The sequence below is a fragment of the Amphiura filiformis genome, chromosome 11, assembly GCF_039555335.1.
Source record: "Amphiura filiformis chromosome 11, Afil_fr2py, whole genome shotgun sequence".
Lineage (NCBI taxonomy): Eukaryota > Metazoa > Echinodermata > Ophiuroidea > Amphilepidida > Amphiuridae > Amphiura > Amphiura filiformis.
In genome coordinates, this window is record NC_092638.1 from 34,113,827 (window position 1) to 34,130,285 (window position 16,459).

At 36.8% G+C, this 16,459-nt stretch overlaps 1 protein-coding gene across 1 annotated transcript in view; it reads left to right on the forward strand.

Moving 5' to 3' along the window:
• The window catches only part of LOC140163650 (uncharacterized), a 50,021-nt gene extending 33,881 nt beyond the window's left edge, over positions 1–16,140 (forward strand). Inside the window, exons 16-38 of the mRNA XM_072186965.1 lie at positions 179–350; positions 676–828; positions 1,321–1,481; positions 2,289–2,415; positions 3,073–3,171; positions 3,334–3,529; positions 4,388–4,643; positions 5,209–5,335; positions 5,648–5,779; positions 5,926–6,202; positions 7,478–7,621; positions 7,862–8,054; positions 8,847–8,980; positions 9,949–10,146; positions 10,758–10,915; positions 11,812–11,938; positions 12,300–12,389; positions 12,685–12,777; positions 13,034–13,123; positions 13,621–13,773; positions 13,900–14,155; positions 14,745–14,914; positions 15,779–16,140. Of these exons, the coding sequence (XP_072043066.1) occupies positions 179–350; positions 676–828; positions 1,321–1,481; positions 2,289–2,415; positions 3,073–3,171; positions 3,334–3,529; positions 4,388–4,643; positions 5,209–5,335; positions 5,648–5,779; positions 5,926–6,202; positions 7,478–7,621; positions 7,862–8,054; positions 8,847–8,980; positions 9,949–10,146; positions 10,758–10,915; positions 11,812–11,938; positions 12,300–12,389; positions 12,685–12,777; positions 13,034–13,123; positions 13,621–13,773; positions 13,900–14,155; positions 14,745–14,914; positions 15,779–16,140 (3,868 nt within the window). The remainder of the gene's footprint in view (positions 1–178; positions 351–675; positions 829–1,320; positions 1,482–2,288; positions 2,416–3,072; positions 3,172–3,333; positions 3,530–4,387; positions 4,644–5,208; positions 5,336–5,647; positions 5,780–5,925; positions 6,203–7,477; positions 7,622–7,861; positions 8,055–8,846; positions 8,981–9,948; positions 10,147–10,757; positions 10,916–11,811; positions 11,939–12,299; positions 12,390–12,684; positions 12,778–13,033; positions 13,124–13,620; positions 13,774–13,899; positions 14,156–14,744; positions 14,915–15,778) is intronic.
• Positions 16,141–16,459: the final 319 nt, after the last annotated feature.

Consider the following 16,459-nt stretch of genomic DNA (forward strand, 5'->3'; position numbering starts at 1 on the left):
AAGGACTGTTACATTTTAGAGAATGATTTTGGAGTTCCAACCAAATTCAACACTGTAAATTACTGTAGATTCAACCATTTTCATCCATGAAAATTCATATCAAATGCATCTTAGATCGTCAGCAGTTATTTACATCATAATTATAGCATACACTACCAGCTAAGTTTTTTTCCTTTAGGTTTAATCATATCTGGGCAACATCGGAGAGCAACGGTGTCGATTTATCCTGCCCAGGAGGATTTGGACGATCAAACCTATTAATCTTGAGCCCCGACCTATCTACTGATGATCTCACCATATCACAGAATGACATAATCCTGGGAAGTATCAATGGAAAACTCGCTGGAAAGGTATAATCTAACAAAAAAACCTATTAAACTTTAATACTTTCCGGCACATTAAAACGCAAATATTAAACGAAAAACGACGAATTATGGTACCATCCACTTATTTTAGCGATAAAAATGTTGAGCCGACACTACCGGAGTAAGGGCGACCCACGACATGAAATGACAACAATAAAACATGATTGAATCAATAATTGTACCCATTTTGCCATTAAGAAAATACATTCTTTGGTTGGATAGAACTGAAGAGATAAAATTATTCACATCTTATTCACATTGCTGCACTACAAAGAGACAAAGATTTTTATTATTGTTTCCCTTTTTTCAGATTATTTTCAAGATGGAAACAAATGGTTTCATATTATTTGAAATCATAACGTTTAAAACACTCAACGATCTTTATACCATCCCGACTCAATTAATGCCGGTATCTGATATGGAAAATCCAGAGTTTTATTTCCATGAGAGTATCTCTGAACAGGTGAGACATGTTTTACGTGATAAATACCCAACTCACTATTAGATATAAGTTACCCATATAAATTATAACATAATCCATTTGGGTTACTATTTATTATGATTCATACCTCGGAACAGACTAAGCAGGATTGTAAAGTAAATTAAATACAAGTTCTCAGACAAAAAAAGGTTCTGTAGACAAATCCAAAATTTCTACTTACTTAGACAGTTTCCTCACTCCGGTTGACTTCTTCAATAATGCGATGATGTGCCGGTTTTCCCGCAAGACTTCTTATCCCCAGGGATCATCGCATCACTGAAGAGGTCACCCGACCTGGGTGATGAATTTGTCTGAGTAGAAATTTTGGATTTGTTTACAAAACTGACTGAGACCTTAAATGATTGCACACATTTCGAACAAAAAGGTTTTACTTAACATAGAACATTTCAAATGAAAATGACGTAATGCTAGTTAACACATGACTTCGTGATTGATGTTTGTTTTGTTTTTCAGCATCCGGCCCTTACATGCTCAGGAGATGTTCAGTTTACGTACTGCCCAGAATTTCAATTTACTCTTCAAATTTCTGACTTTGGAGGACTTAATGCGATTGGAATGGGGTTCAATGGAATGAGAGAATCTTCTATTCAATTTCAGTGTGAGCTTGATAATGGGTATGTTTATTTAATAAATACGATCATTAATGGGCGTGGAATGAGCACTTTAATTCGATCAACCTTGAAAAAAACTTCCTGTATTATTTTAAGGACCATAAAAACTTTTCAATGTAAGTGACCTAATGGAAAGTCTCATCGCCCATCCACTTTATGTCAGAAAAAACTTATCTAACAATATCCCCATTGCAATTCCAGGCAATATGTTTTAAAGGTATATGCACGAATCTCGGTAGCAAAGTGGTGTACCGGTCACTCCTAAAGCATTTTGCGTTTCAATAGGGGTCATAGTAATGCACATTGTTGCTTCTAAGTTAAATATTACCACCGCTGATTTACGTAAAACTTACAATTAACCGAATAGGGTGCAACTTGCTAGACTTGAGTCCAGTGTTAAGGGTTGGGGTTGGGCAGTATTGTAATACGACTAGTAGAGTTGCACCATATTCGGCAATCGCTCCAAACTTAAAACAAGGATGTTTGGGCCATGGTCCTTCGCGTAAGATGTCTTAATATCACCCACGTTTAGATTTTCAGTGTGTTGTTTTCTGCAGCTCATTTAATGGGTTATTCCATTTGAAATCCACACACTTTATGGAAGACATATCCATAATCTCACGCAGGTAGTGTGAGTTTCAAATAGGGTTACCTGAATTTGTGGCTTCATTTGAAAGTTGCGCCCCCATGTGTGGGGGATACAGGTCATGTGTTCCATTAAGAGTGTATGAATTTCAACTGGAATAGCCATATTTTAAGAATGTCAAACGTGGCCATCAACAATGATAAATTCTATTTAATAACTTACAGGGCTGAAAGTGCAACCATTAGTTCTGGGCAGAAACATTTTGGCCTATTCCAATTTGCTCTTGGTGGAGTTCCGTTTGTCGCAAGCTTTTCTGGAGCTGCTAATCTTCTACTGGAATCCGAAAGCTCAGTAAGTTTTCAGAATTATACCTTACTCAGTTTGTGTATAGAACGATAATACTTCTTGCCTGTCATACGGGAAATCAAAGGGTGCACTCTTCACGTACTCTGTAACCTTTGGTATTCCATAATGCCGCAGCACTGAAAACATGACGGACCTGTTGATGGAGTCAAAGGTATTTTTAAAGTCCACAAAAGTGACTTTCAAGGGAAGTTGGTGCTCCTTAAAAGCTGCCATGATCCTCCTCAAAATGTGTATTTGCTGAGCACAGCTGCGACCAGATCTTAAGTCAGCCTGGTTGCTTCTCAGTAAAGGATCAATGTGAGGTCGGATCCTGTTCAAAAGGATCTTGTTGTACACTTTTGCGGCAATGGACATAAGTGAAATACCACGGTAGTTTGTCATGGGAGAGAAATCGCCTTTCTTTGGTAGAGGAATGATAACATTTGTGACCCATTCACGTGGCGGTGTCAGCGTTGAGAATAAATCCATGCAGAATTCGAGAATCATATCAATCATGCTATCCCCTCCTCCCTGAAGTGCTTCAGCAGTCATAGCACAGTCCAATGCTTCTGCCTTGTTGGTCTTCATTGCTGCTATTGCTTCAACTACTTCTTCACGAAAATCGAGTATAACTACTTTATAAAATACATGTAATTTTTACAGATCACTGCTGATGCCAATTACACCGAAGACACATCATGTAGTTCTGATGTTGGCATAATACGGAGAGACAGAACAGGAATGTCTTTTTATAATTTGGATGTAAGTTTAGATCTTATCAAGTTATTAATGCATTTTTTAAATATTATTGTAAGTAAGTGTTTTATACTTATTTTTTTGTTGGCATTGTTGATACATTGATAGTTTAAACAGATGTATGACATTTGTTTTGAGATCTCATTTGTTTTACTTCTTGTGCTTTAGCCGCAATGTCAAACAATTACAACATCAAGTTTTGATTTCGACGAGGATACCGTTAATGGAAACAACGTTGGTATTGAGAGCTCACATGTTAAGGTCACGTTAAACGTAGATGTTTCAGCAGCTGTTCTAGCTCAGGGTACCATTCCGTGTACTAATGGAGTTGATAATGCTGTTCCAAATTGGCTTCTGTCAAAGCGTAAGTTGTGATAAGATCGATGGGCATAACGCTATTGAACTTAAAAATTTAGAGTTAGTTAAACTTGGCACATTTTGGGAATTTATGTATTACCTATAATAGTATCTTAAAAGATATAAAGGGCAAAATTACATTATAAAAATACCCAAGTGTAATATAAAAGGCGAATTTCGGTACTTTTCCCCAACCAAACACTGTGTGGTATTTATATTTTAATGAATGAAACAAAATGATTGAGGCATCTGGGCATAAAGATAATAAATCACAATCATTAAGTTGTGACAGGATCGATGGGTATGACGATGATATTAAACTTCAAAATTTAGAGTCAATTGAACTTGGCACATTTTGAGAATTTATGTATTACCTATAATAGTATCTTAAAAGATATAAAGGGCAAAATTACATTATAGAAATACCTAAGTGTAATATAAAAGGCGAATTTCGGTACTTTTCCCCAACCAAACACTGTGTGGTATTTATATTTTAATGAATGAAACAAAATGATTGAGGCATCTGGGCATAAAGATAATAAATCACAATCATTAAGTTGTGACAGGATCGATGGGTATGACGATGATATTAAACTTCAAAATTTAGAGTCAATTGAACTTGGCACATTTTGAGAATTTATGTATTACCAATAATAGTGTCTTAAAAGATATAGAGGGCAAAATTACATTATGAAAATTACTGATATAGGTCCAAGTGTAATATAAAGGCGAATTTCGGGTTTTTTTCTCAACCAAACACTGTTTAGTATTTATATTTTAATGAATGAAACAAAATGAATGCACTATCCCTAAGGCATCTGGGCATGAAGATAATAAATCACAATCATTATTTTTATTGTCACAGTTGGAATCAGCGCCAACACTATTTGCGCTCTATCTGGATCTCGAAAGGGTGTGTTCTTCACCGAGTCACTCAATATAGAATCTTCGGTCAAAAGCACTATCTGTGCTGAATTTTGTCACGATCCTGGATCAAATTTATTGGTTTACGGAGACGCGGGACTAAATAGTGTAACATTGCATGGTGTCTATACAACAGATGATATAAATGATAGCCAAAGTCGTGTAATGGCTAACGGTTATCTCGGATCCACATATAGGTAATGGTATATTAGATGTTTTCTTAGAACCGAGCTGTGAGTTTATTTTTGTCCATCCAACCCATTATGTAAAAGCTCTTTTTGGGGCCAATTCCAGTGTGAGGTCAAATTGCAATTTAAGTGGCTACGACATAGAGTGCTGGGGCACGCTAACGGTAAACTTATATTTGAAGTCTGAGTTGATTGACCAGAAAAGAGTTATAAACTCATTTCAAATTTCTTTCAAGAAACTTTAACATAGCTTGGAGAATTGATACAGCTTTTTTATTACTACTCTCGTCACCAAATTAAATAGGTTTGATTCCTACTAATATATACTATCAACACCACTACCACCACCACCACCACCACCGCCACCACCACTCCACCACCCACCACCACAACCACCACCACTAGCACCACCACCACCACCACCATCGCCCACCACCACCACCACTACCACCACACCACCACCACACCACCACCACCACCACCACCACCATCACCACCAACAACAACAATACTATCACCAGCACCAACACCACCCATATACGTTTTTATTGAATCTACTTTATCTTCTTTGCAGGGAATGCAAGTCAACTTCGTATCAATGTTGCAGCTGTGCGGGGCAGATTCCTGGTATTATCGATACTACAAATAACAATGATTGTCTTTGTCAATGTGATTGTTGGGGAAATACTCCAAGTTTCGAGGTAAGTTTTGTACTCAAAATGAGCCTAAACATGAAAAACGAGTGAATGATAATAAATTTATGTAACACTTATTTTAGAAAATGGCCCTATACTTGTATAGGGTATGTCGGCAAATTGTTTCAGTTGGAAGAATTTATTTTGAGCTTTCATATGCTAGTATGTTGTTTTCTAACGTGCCGCTGACGCATAATATTTCTTATTACCTTCCGTAATGCATGTGATAACGATGTTAGCGTGGAGTTCCCTTTAAATGCATCCAATGTTTGGATACTTCTATCAATGATTTTTTCAACACTTTTACTCCTTTCATAGCTAAATGGTGACTGTCAGTGTGAGTTATGTCCAGATGGAACAACATTGAAGAGGAATAGCATGAATCCTGTATGCCCATGTTTTTGTGCTGATGGCTCAGTACGTGATATGAATGACGATGGCAATTGCCCGGTATGCATCACTTTAAGATACTTCCAAGAAAGCAGAAGCATATGCCTTAATGATAATTTTGTAATATGTATCGATTTTTTAAAATTATTTTGCTCTCTATTAATTTATTATATTCATTTTTGTACTTCTTCCAAATTTATTGTTAGTGTACATGTGAATGTGTTGACGGTACAACTGATGTCATTAGTGCAAACGGAGAATGCCCATGTCTTTGCCAATGTGATGATTGCAGCATATCCCGACGTAGTGTAACGGGTTGTCAATGTACCAATGTGTGTCCCCCATGCGGTCCTGATGAAGTTCAAATATGGGAGAATTGTGAATGTACCTGCAAGATCCATAATAAGTGTGGAATCCCACCTACTTGTGTTCTTGGAAGGAAAGGGCCATATTGCGACGAATTGGATTGCTTTCCGTGTCATAGTAAATTAATTTGCTTTAATAATTTTTAACTGGTGGTGGTCATATCAGCTATTATTAGAGGGTAAATATGTTACATACTGTCATGATCGTACAGTTTTTATGTGTTTGTTGCCACTTTGCTTCATCTATGTGCGCTTTTACTTTGTTTGTTCCTCATGTATCTTCAGCGTTTGAAATAAGGCGCGTCCTTGCGTCAAATACCCGTGAAAGTAAGCGCGGACTCGCAATTTTCCTACGGTACGGGTCCAAGTGACCCGTAAAAAATGAACCATTAAAAGAGCAAAAATTCCTAGTTTTGTTGTTCCACTGGAAAATGTGGTTCACATAATAAGTCCTGCTCCCTAAGTACATTTTTATTTTAGTTTCCCATTAGGTTTTCACCCCGGATTTTCAATTTTCTACAATCTACATACATAAAGGAAATAACGAGCTAGTCTACGGTTCCTTCATTATGCAGACTGGCAGACAGTAGGTGGTATTGCTAGTTATTGTTTCTATAGGTTAAATACCACTAATTATGTATTACACGGGTTTCAATGGGAAAATGCCTAATTTCGGGTGGAATTTTCTCATATTCAGAACTCTCACAGTTCAATGCCACAAATATCAGGTGAAACTATATGATTTAGATGCCAAATGATCAAAAATTCAACATAGGTTGACCTGAGACTTTTCTTGTTTTAACGCACTGAACCGTAAACACCTTAAAATGACAGTGCGCCCTCGAAGCTGAAAGTTACAATATAATAGGGCAAATATTTACTAAAAACGAAGCCGTGCGTATGAATATTGGTACTATTACAACAAAAATGTCATATAATGAGAGAAAATGTACCATTTTGAAGCATCAAACTCTAAAAAGTACTTTTTGGCTATATAACTTGATCAATGTCAGCGATTTTAATGCAGTCTTTTCGAATGCCATGAAAACAAATAGTTACTCGTCGTATTTCAATGTATCACCAAGGCCTATTAGTGGTATTTAACCTATAGTCTACACAAACATTAATACTTCATAATATTCGGACCCTTGAAATATCAAAAGCAAGGGTCCGTGGTCGGACCCTTGGATTTCTTTTCTTATTTCAAGGCCTGTGTACTTTCCAGACTGTAAGATATTTAAGCTTAATTGAATTGCCCGAAACATGTCAAGGAAGCTTTTAGGTTGATGGTGATGGTGGTGATGGTGGTGGTGGGTGGGGTGGGGGTGCAAAAGAGCTTAAAATGATGATAATGTAGGCATACTTTAACGTTGTTATATGTGTTGCCATTCAGCTTGCTCCGGTAACGGCTACTGTACCGGCAATCCAGGTGAATGTACATCAAGATGCGTGTGCAATAGATTTTGGACAGGCCCTTGTTGTGATCAACGGGTTCCACGTAATATGTGGGGTGATCCACATTTACAAACACTGGATGGTAAGGAAATCCACAATGTTTTTGTTAATCTGAAGTAAATTTAATCATGTCAAAACTTGAATACATGAAAAACCTTCTATGAAGAGGCACCTTTTACAGACGGTCTTCATAAGTTATTCGACATCCTGATGTACCTACTGCCAGGAAATGACATGTCTTTAATTTAATTGCAATAAGTTTTAGATGACATTATCAGCTGGTTGTTGCACCTTTTTTTATTAATTTCTGGTTTCGTTTTAGGCATTCCGTATTTATACAACGGAATCGGAGAGTTTGCGTATTGTAACAGTGAAGCAAATGACTTTGGCGTGCAGACACGTTTCTTTAAGTACGAAAGGGGATCTTTAACGGGAGCTGTGTCAGTGAAAGTCGGATTAAGTATCGTCACAATCACGACCCCTGGATCTGATAAAGACGATTTACCAAATTTAAGGTTTGTAGAATATTTCATATGAGCTATTCCAGATGAAATCCATATACCCCCTATGTAAGACATGATTTTTTTTAAATCTCCAAAACAGGGAGTGTAGATGTCAAGTAGAGTCACCCCTTCAGGTAAATCCATCTGAAATCCACACTCCCTATGTGTGAGATTAAGAGCATCCACAGGCAAATATACATCTTGATATAAAATTGTATTTCTTGTATACAGTTGGCATATCAGTAATCATTTCCAAGGGAGCAGAGTCGTCCTGCTGACTGACTCCCACCTGATTTAATGAATGTGTGCCAATCAGTCAGAAATTTGCAAATATAATGATATTACGATAATCCAAAATGGGGGTTCATTTTAACTAAAACAAACCAAAAGAAGATGCAAATTGGAACTTTTGGCCAACTTTGTCTCATATCCGGACATCAAGCGGAGCCATCACGTCGTGTGGTCTGGAGGTCAAAAAACTTTTTTGCCCCTCCTGTATTTATTGAGCCCCTCCACCAAAGTATGTAATGGACCTGTATTCGAAACATGAATGGAGCTAGATAATAAGTTACAGGGTCCAAATAACAAGTGGTGTACTGCAACACAAGTAGTGCAGTTCTGTTTTCAATTTTGAATCATAGTTCAAAACGGGATGGCGTAACTATAAATGTATAACCGGTTGTTTGCTAGTCTCATAGTAGTGTCTCTTGTGAATCAGCGAAGTTTAAAGTTTATTATGTTGGTTAAAAGAATGCCTTTATTTTGGTCCTATTCTACGTCTCATTTCAATTGTTATGTTAACAGAATTGATGGGCAACTGGTAAACATTTTGGAGGATACGTCACTAATGCTTGGAAATTCTAAGTCGAAGCTTGATGTTCAAACACAGTCCACCGACGACACACTGAGAGCAACGATGTCGTTTCAGTTTGAGACACGTAAGGAGACTCAGTGCTGAAGATTGAACCTTACAATATAAATTTCAGTAGGGACATTAAAATAATACTTGACATAGATAGCATTCACGTTGCCCTTTTGTGGTCAAGTTAAGGGTTTATATATATTTAACGAGATGCACACGACATTAGTCTATAGACATCCACCGTGTATATGAAGGCCGTACCTGGTAGTTAGCACTAACCGCCTCTTTCACTGATTTACCATGAAGTTCGTTTCCTAGATTGAATAGATGTGGAGTGATGAAAGATACTATTATTATATACTGCATACCGTAAGATCCATTCTTTGCCTTCACAGCTTGAACTTAATTACACACAGAGAAAATTAAAATGTAATTATTACATAATATTTTGTAAAATTATGTCGAAAACTGTTACCTAAGTGTTTTGTAAAATTTAAAAATACATGGGTGAAATGTAGCCAATATTGTTTACACCATTTATATAATTGACGGTAAATACAAAGGTTGCTATCTAATTTCTGGATTGTTAAGAATATACGTATAACCAGTATTATGATCGCGAACCCACCACATATTATGTAATTTTTTTTTACCCCTGTGGATAATGATGAAGACCAAAATTTGCCATATGACCTTTCTCTGAATCCTTATGAGAGGAACACAATTTATATGATTTCTATACGCCCAATTTTGAAATTTCAGCCCTGCATTAACAGCCATTTTGGATATATGCACATTAACATTTCTCCTGTGTCCTTTTTTGTTCTTTTTTTGATATGTTGTTTAGGAGGGTGTTAAAAGTCACTAGCAAGCGAAAACATTGGTGTTCCATTTTTGTCTAGGTGCGCCTATTTTGGTACTTAAATCGACTTGTCTATATAGCTTTGTTAATTAAATGTTTGAATTTCTTACGCCACTCACGACCAAACTTTGGCGCTCAAATCTGGATCGATTGTTTGATACATTGATATTATGATTTTCTAGGTGTCACGCTTACGGTTGAAGTACGATTCAGTCCGATGATACAGCGTCAGTACATTAACATCTATTTTAATGCATCAAACAAAGACTTCATCGGGAAAACCGAGGGACTCTGTGGCATGATGGACGACAACGAAGCAAACGACTTACAAGGTCCTGACGGGATACTCTATACTGACCCTGTGGACTTTGCTGAATCATGTAAATACATAAGACATTTATTATGCGTGTTATAACAATTTCAAAAAATGGAGGTGAACGTAGTATTCTTTATAAATTCAAAAACGCGTATGTGGTCTTTTGTTGCAACCAACAGATTGGTTGTTTTGTCAAATGCGAGTAACCAAACCCCTGAACTCTTAAAATATCACGACTCGTTTTATGAATCATTTTAATCACGAGGAGAAGGAACGTTGATGTTGTTATCTAAACAGCTACGTTCATATGAAATTATGCATCCAATGTTGATATCACAATTACTTTAGTTACGAGTATCAAAGTACTTTATAGGTTAATTACCAGGTTCTGTACATTTTACTGCTTACTTATGAAGTAACGTAAAAAAATGCCTAGTGGCGAGAATTTGCTCCTTTGGCCCGTACAAGTAGAGAGCGCCCTCCTCTGATAATCCCAACAGGAATTAAGGGTCCGTGCCATTATTTTCTAGTAGGATTTTAAAGTGAGGACACTTTTAGTTTATGACGAAAAAGTTATGTCAAGGAGCCCAAATGCGCAATTAGGCCAATCTTTACGGTATTTTGCTTTACAGTTGATTGACTATGTTGTTCCTTTTACATGTTGTTTATTTTCAGGGCGAATAGCATCGTCTCAACAAAACTCTGGCATGTATGGTAACTGGTCATGGGAGCATTCTAACTTTCACGTTGATGATTTGCTGGACATGTCATACACGGATCCTAACCATGATCCAGTGTATACAACAGACGACTTGCCAGCAGAAGATGTAGCAGTCAGTACTTGTTTTTTTTTTATTTGTTTGTTCATTTAACTTGAGTTGTTGTTGTTGTTATTTTTTGCCTACGGAGGTGTTACACTTGTATTTCTAGTTGTACATCACCCACGTACAAGGACCATAAAGAGTGTAAAATGGACCTGAAGAACGATGTGATTATTTTCCTACCTTAAGCAATGAACACATCTTACAACACTGGTAGAGATCAGTTATAAGACATGAATAAAAGGTAAGGAAAAATCACACGTTTTGAGGAGTTAATTAGCATAATTTCATCCAGAATTCTACATTCTTTTCAACTGATTTCAATTGGCATCTTGATGCAAACTTTGCTACCTTTTTTGAGTAACATCAATGCGATTAAGATACCCCTTCCCCCCAATTTTGATACCCTACACGAGATACTCGGGTATCGCGCCCGGTCGTGAAAAAATACCCTTTTACTTTACTTTTTTTTTGTATGCGGCTGATATTGAACTTGAAACACAAGTGCCCCGGTTGTTTGGTTGTTTTGAACATCTCTTACGGCTAATATGCAAGTAGGCATGATATGTCCACGGGCCGTGGCCATACACGGAATTGAAACCAACGAAATCAGATCATAATGTTACCAACTACTTTTTTTTTTATAGACATCCTTATATTTTAAAAGTCAATAGGAGAGATAATATCTAAACATTATACTCAAAACCTAGATTATCCTCGAAGATATGACAGGACGCGACCAGACATAAATTCATGCCAAATTGATTGCCATGGGCCTTTAAAATAGAACATACCATTATAATGAATAGCTGGGCATGGAACAACAATCAAAATCAGTTGACACGTTTTTCACCAAAGGTTTCAATATTATAGACACCAATCACCTCACTTATTTTATATTTTTACAGCTCGCTAATTCTGTATGTATGGCTCTTGGAATCACCGATAGCCGCAAGGATCTTCTAGATGCTTGTATTTTTGACATTGCTATCACAAAAGATACAACATTTTCTGAGCAGGAATCACTAAAGATGGGTATGCTTCAGTATAATAATTTCGAATTGATATTAGAGTTTGCGGAAGACATCGTCATTTCCATCAGATTATGAAGTTTATGCAATATAGATTTAGATATGACAAATGAACATTCTGATATTATTTTTATCCAAGTGAGCTATTATGCTCGTGAGATTCGACAGAGCCATTAATATGCCAATTCAATATTATTGGTCTTGCAATAATACTTGTTTGTCCAAATTATGCTATGGGGGATCTTGTCAATGTAGATGGAATTTTACGGGTATGATGATACCTCCGTACAACGTAAATAATGCATTCTGCATATCGTGCCCAACAAGAACAACTTAATAGAGTTTATATTGTTATAAATTTACAGGGTGTCCAACTCAGTGTTCTGGAAAAGGTCGGTGCGTTAATGATGCATGTGAATGTATACAGGGGTGGTTAGGCAGCGATTGCAGTGAAGGTAATGTGTTATTAGAACCTGTCAATTGTTTATGTTTTTATTGATTCACAAATCAATTATTCAACAAAAATAATTTGTGTTATTGCTATCACAATATATACACAATTGTCAGAGCAGGAATCATCCCTAAAATTTGTTTATCTTTAATAATCTCTGTTAAAAAGGATTCGTGCTATTAAAAAATTTAAACATAATTCAAATGGCCGACACAAAGATTTTGCTTTTCTTTGCGAAAATAGATTATTGTCTTCACAAAAATAGATACAAATGATATATGTATTTCTCGTTTAATCAGGTTTATGTGGTAGTACTTGCATTCACGGCAAATGTGAAGCTGGACTTTGTATGTGTGATACAGGCTGGGAAGGGCCAAGCTGCAATTTGCAAGGTTTGAACGTTGAAATTACAAAATATTTTGTTGCATTAATGTTTTTACATGCGTCATTGCTCTAAAAGGGATAACTTTAAATTCTTGTGAGAAATGATCGAAATAATACTAACGACTGGAGTGCTGATACTGAATACTTAATTTGCATAAAACGACATAATGCTCGCAGTGCCATGATCACCATGGCAAAACATTACTGGGTATATAGTACAATATCCTGTTAAATTATTATTATTATTATATTATTCTTATAAAGCAACCTGCTTTGGTGTCAACAGCTGCACTGATTTGGACCATGGACAGTGTTTTAGGACTAATGTTTGTCTTTGTACGCTTGGATTTACAGGTAACCTTTTTACGTTTGTGTAAAATTTAATTTTCTTAACGTAACTTTAAATATTGGCTTTAAGCAATCTAGTCCGCGAAGAGAATATGTTAGTGACAGATGCCCGTCCAAATCCAATGTAGAGGGAGGCAGACGCAAACAGCACTACATTAGCGGTCGATGACATTTCATTCACAAGGGATGCCAACACCGCAATTTAGACGCCGAATTTTGCTGCTCTTTGTGAGATAAGAGACGACAAGATTTTGTCTGAAGAAGCAAATTGTTATGTATATTTATTGCTGCTACAAATAATCAATGAACAGTATTAAGTCGTATGATCGTTAAAAAGAGAAGGCAAGGTGTGCGCTTTGATGAGCACGATATAAATTATATTTAGTGACACTATAATAGGGACACCATACATGCGAATGACATTTGTTACGAGCAACTTACTATCAACCATTCATGAAACATAACTATCGCATATAAATTTATCATATTTGCTGGTCATAAAGGTGACGATTGCAGCTTGCAAGCAACTTGTTACAATGTCGACAATTGTACTGGTCATGGTATCTGCGTTGATTACGACGTCTGTGAATGTGATTATGGCTGGACTGGAAATACCTGTAATACGTTCTCTTGTGAAACACATGGCTTTTGTTCAGGTATGTTGACACTAATTTTTTTGTATACTGCAAAATGTGCCGTTTATCTTATTGTTAATTGTAATGTGTCGCAATGTGTTGCATAGTGCTATCGTGGAAAACATTTTCTTTCCTTTTTTGACGAAGGTAATGGCGAATGTGAGGCCTTTGACGAATGTCGGTGTGATACAGGTTGGAAGACGGCATCATGTGGCATTCCGGACTGTGATACAGAAGACAACTGCTCCGGAAATGGAGACTGTATCTCTCCAGGGGTTTGTCAATGTTATGAAGGATTTATAGGTCACAATTGTAGTCAAACGTCTAGGTGCTTTGACCTTAATGACTGTAGTGAACACGGATTGTGCATCTTGGATTCTGTGTCTCAGGAAATAAGCTGCAGGTAATATGAAAAACTCAGGATATCATTCATCAAACATTATCATCATCGTCATCAATATCATCATCATTATCATGATTGTAATCAAAAAGATTATGTGTATACTGATGACAAAAATATCTACATTCGTTTCTGTGTCTCTCCCATGTAGTTGACCTGTCGGCAACAATTTAGCTTCTGTTGATTAGGACAAGTGTATAAAGAATACATTTTCAGTCCATAACGCATTTCATATTCAAAGTACCCAGTACTTACTATGGTTGGTATATACCCCGGGGTATATATAACACCCTATTAAAAACGAAACGGTTTTCAGCAAAATCGTTTAGAAAAAAGTTTAATAATGTAAAGATTCGCCTAATGGCACACTTGGGCTTCTTTGCCTTGTGCAAATAGAGAGCTCCTTCTCTGAAATCCAAACAAGAATTAATGTTCCATGCCTATTTGTTAGTGGAAATTGGACGTGAGTGCACTTTTAGGTTGTGCCTAAAATTCCACTTATTTCAATGTGAGCCCAAATCGCCATTAGTCGAACTTTTAAGTTTGTGAAGCTATTAAGAATAAATTAAGATACATAATGTTTACTTCGCAGGTGTTATATCGGATATACGGGTCCAAATTGCGCCGAAATGTCTTGTAACGAAAACAACGAATGTTCAAACCAAGGAACTTGTGTTGAGCCTAACCTTTGCCAGTGCGATATGGGATACAAGGGCTCCGACTGCTCAAAATATTCCTGCGAGAGTCTCAACTTTTGTTCAGGTTATAATTTATCTATATTTCCTTCATCTCGCTTTTGCATACTCAGATGTAAAACCTGTAGCTGTCAAATGATTAGGTTCTGTCATTGTAAAGGTCTCAGTATTGACAAATAAAGCATGGTCGATGGTATTCACTTAACCCCTTAATGATGTTGATCAGATATTCTTAGTCAGTGGGAGTGGTATAGTTCGTAGACACATAATCTGATAGGACAATCGCATGATTTCGGGTGTCGTCTATCAGGCCGTAGACGACCCCACGTCATCATAGTGTTGATAACGCGTAATACGCTTGTAGAGGTGTGCGTATGCATCGCGTTGTATGCGTAGACTAGGGGAGCTTAAATGACGATAACTTATTTTTTGCTTAAAAAATTGTTTACAGTTATTAGAATAATATTTAACTGACTAAGAATAAGAATAAACGAATTTTTGTTTTTACTATCTTCTATCTATGATAGACGACAGGCAGGTCCAATATTTTTATGTGTGCGCCGGCATCCACTACTCGTCTATCACACGGTAGAGGATTGTAAAAACAAAAAATCCTATCGTTTATTCTCTAAATTATCCTTACCAGCCGGGCACTACTATCTATGTAGCATGATAATAGTAGTGGTCAAAGATACAAAATAAACAAAACTTTAATAACAATTTTAGTTTTCGATATAAGAGACACCTTTAGATTTTGTGATTCCTGTCACTGTTGGCAAAAATTCAATCGCTGAAATTGGCGAATTTGAAGGTCCGGATATATTATGACGTCATATAGTGATCTCATTATTTTATTTTGGTACACATTTATTCATCAAAATTAAGAGCGTTTTATGAGCGGTAATGTGATATAATTATTATTTTCATTCAGGTCATGGAACGTGCATAAACTTTGATGATTGTTTGTGCTCGGTGGGATGGTCTGGTGATAGGTGTGACATACCTAGTTGCACAGATATCAATAATTGCTATCAGCAAGGTGAATGCATAGGGTACAAAATGTGTGATTGTTATGAAGGCTTTGATGGCGACACTTGCCAAGATACCCTGGTCCCTAATTCGATGACACCAACTTTCCAACTCTCCGTATATGACGCAACCGTGCCAGAAAACCATCCGATGGGTACCGAAGTTATAACTGTGTACGCCGATGATCCAGATCCTGGACGAAATGGAGAAATCATCTATTCAGTCATTGATGAGAATAACTTGTTTTTTTGTTATGAATGGTGAAACTGGCGTCTTATCAACTCGGGCTGAATTTGACTTCGAGACAACAGGCAATCTGGTCTATGATGTGTCTGTCATGGCAGAAGACCGAGGCAGTCCTACATTTTCTTCTAAAGCCAATGTTAGAATTGTTGTAACAGATGAAAATGACAATTGTCCTGTTGTAAGAAACATAAACGTCAGTGAGATTATTATGGATAATGACGACATTGGTACAGTGTTGGCAACGATTACTGCTGATGATGAAGACAGTGGCGTGAACAGTCAACTAACGTATGCATTCTTCCAAGTTTCGGCGAAGATACAAGATCTTTTCGAAATT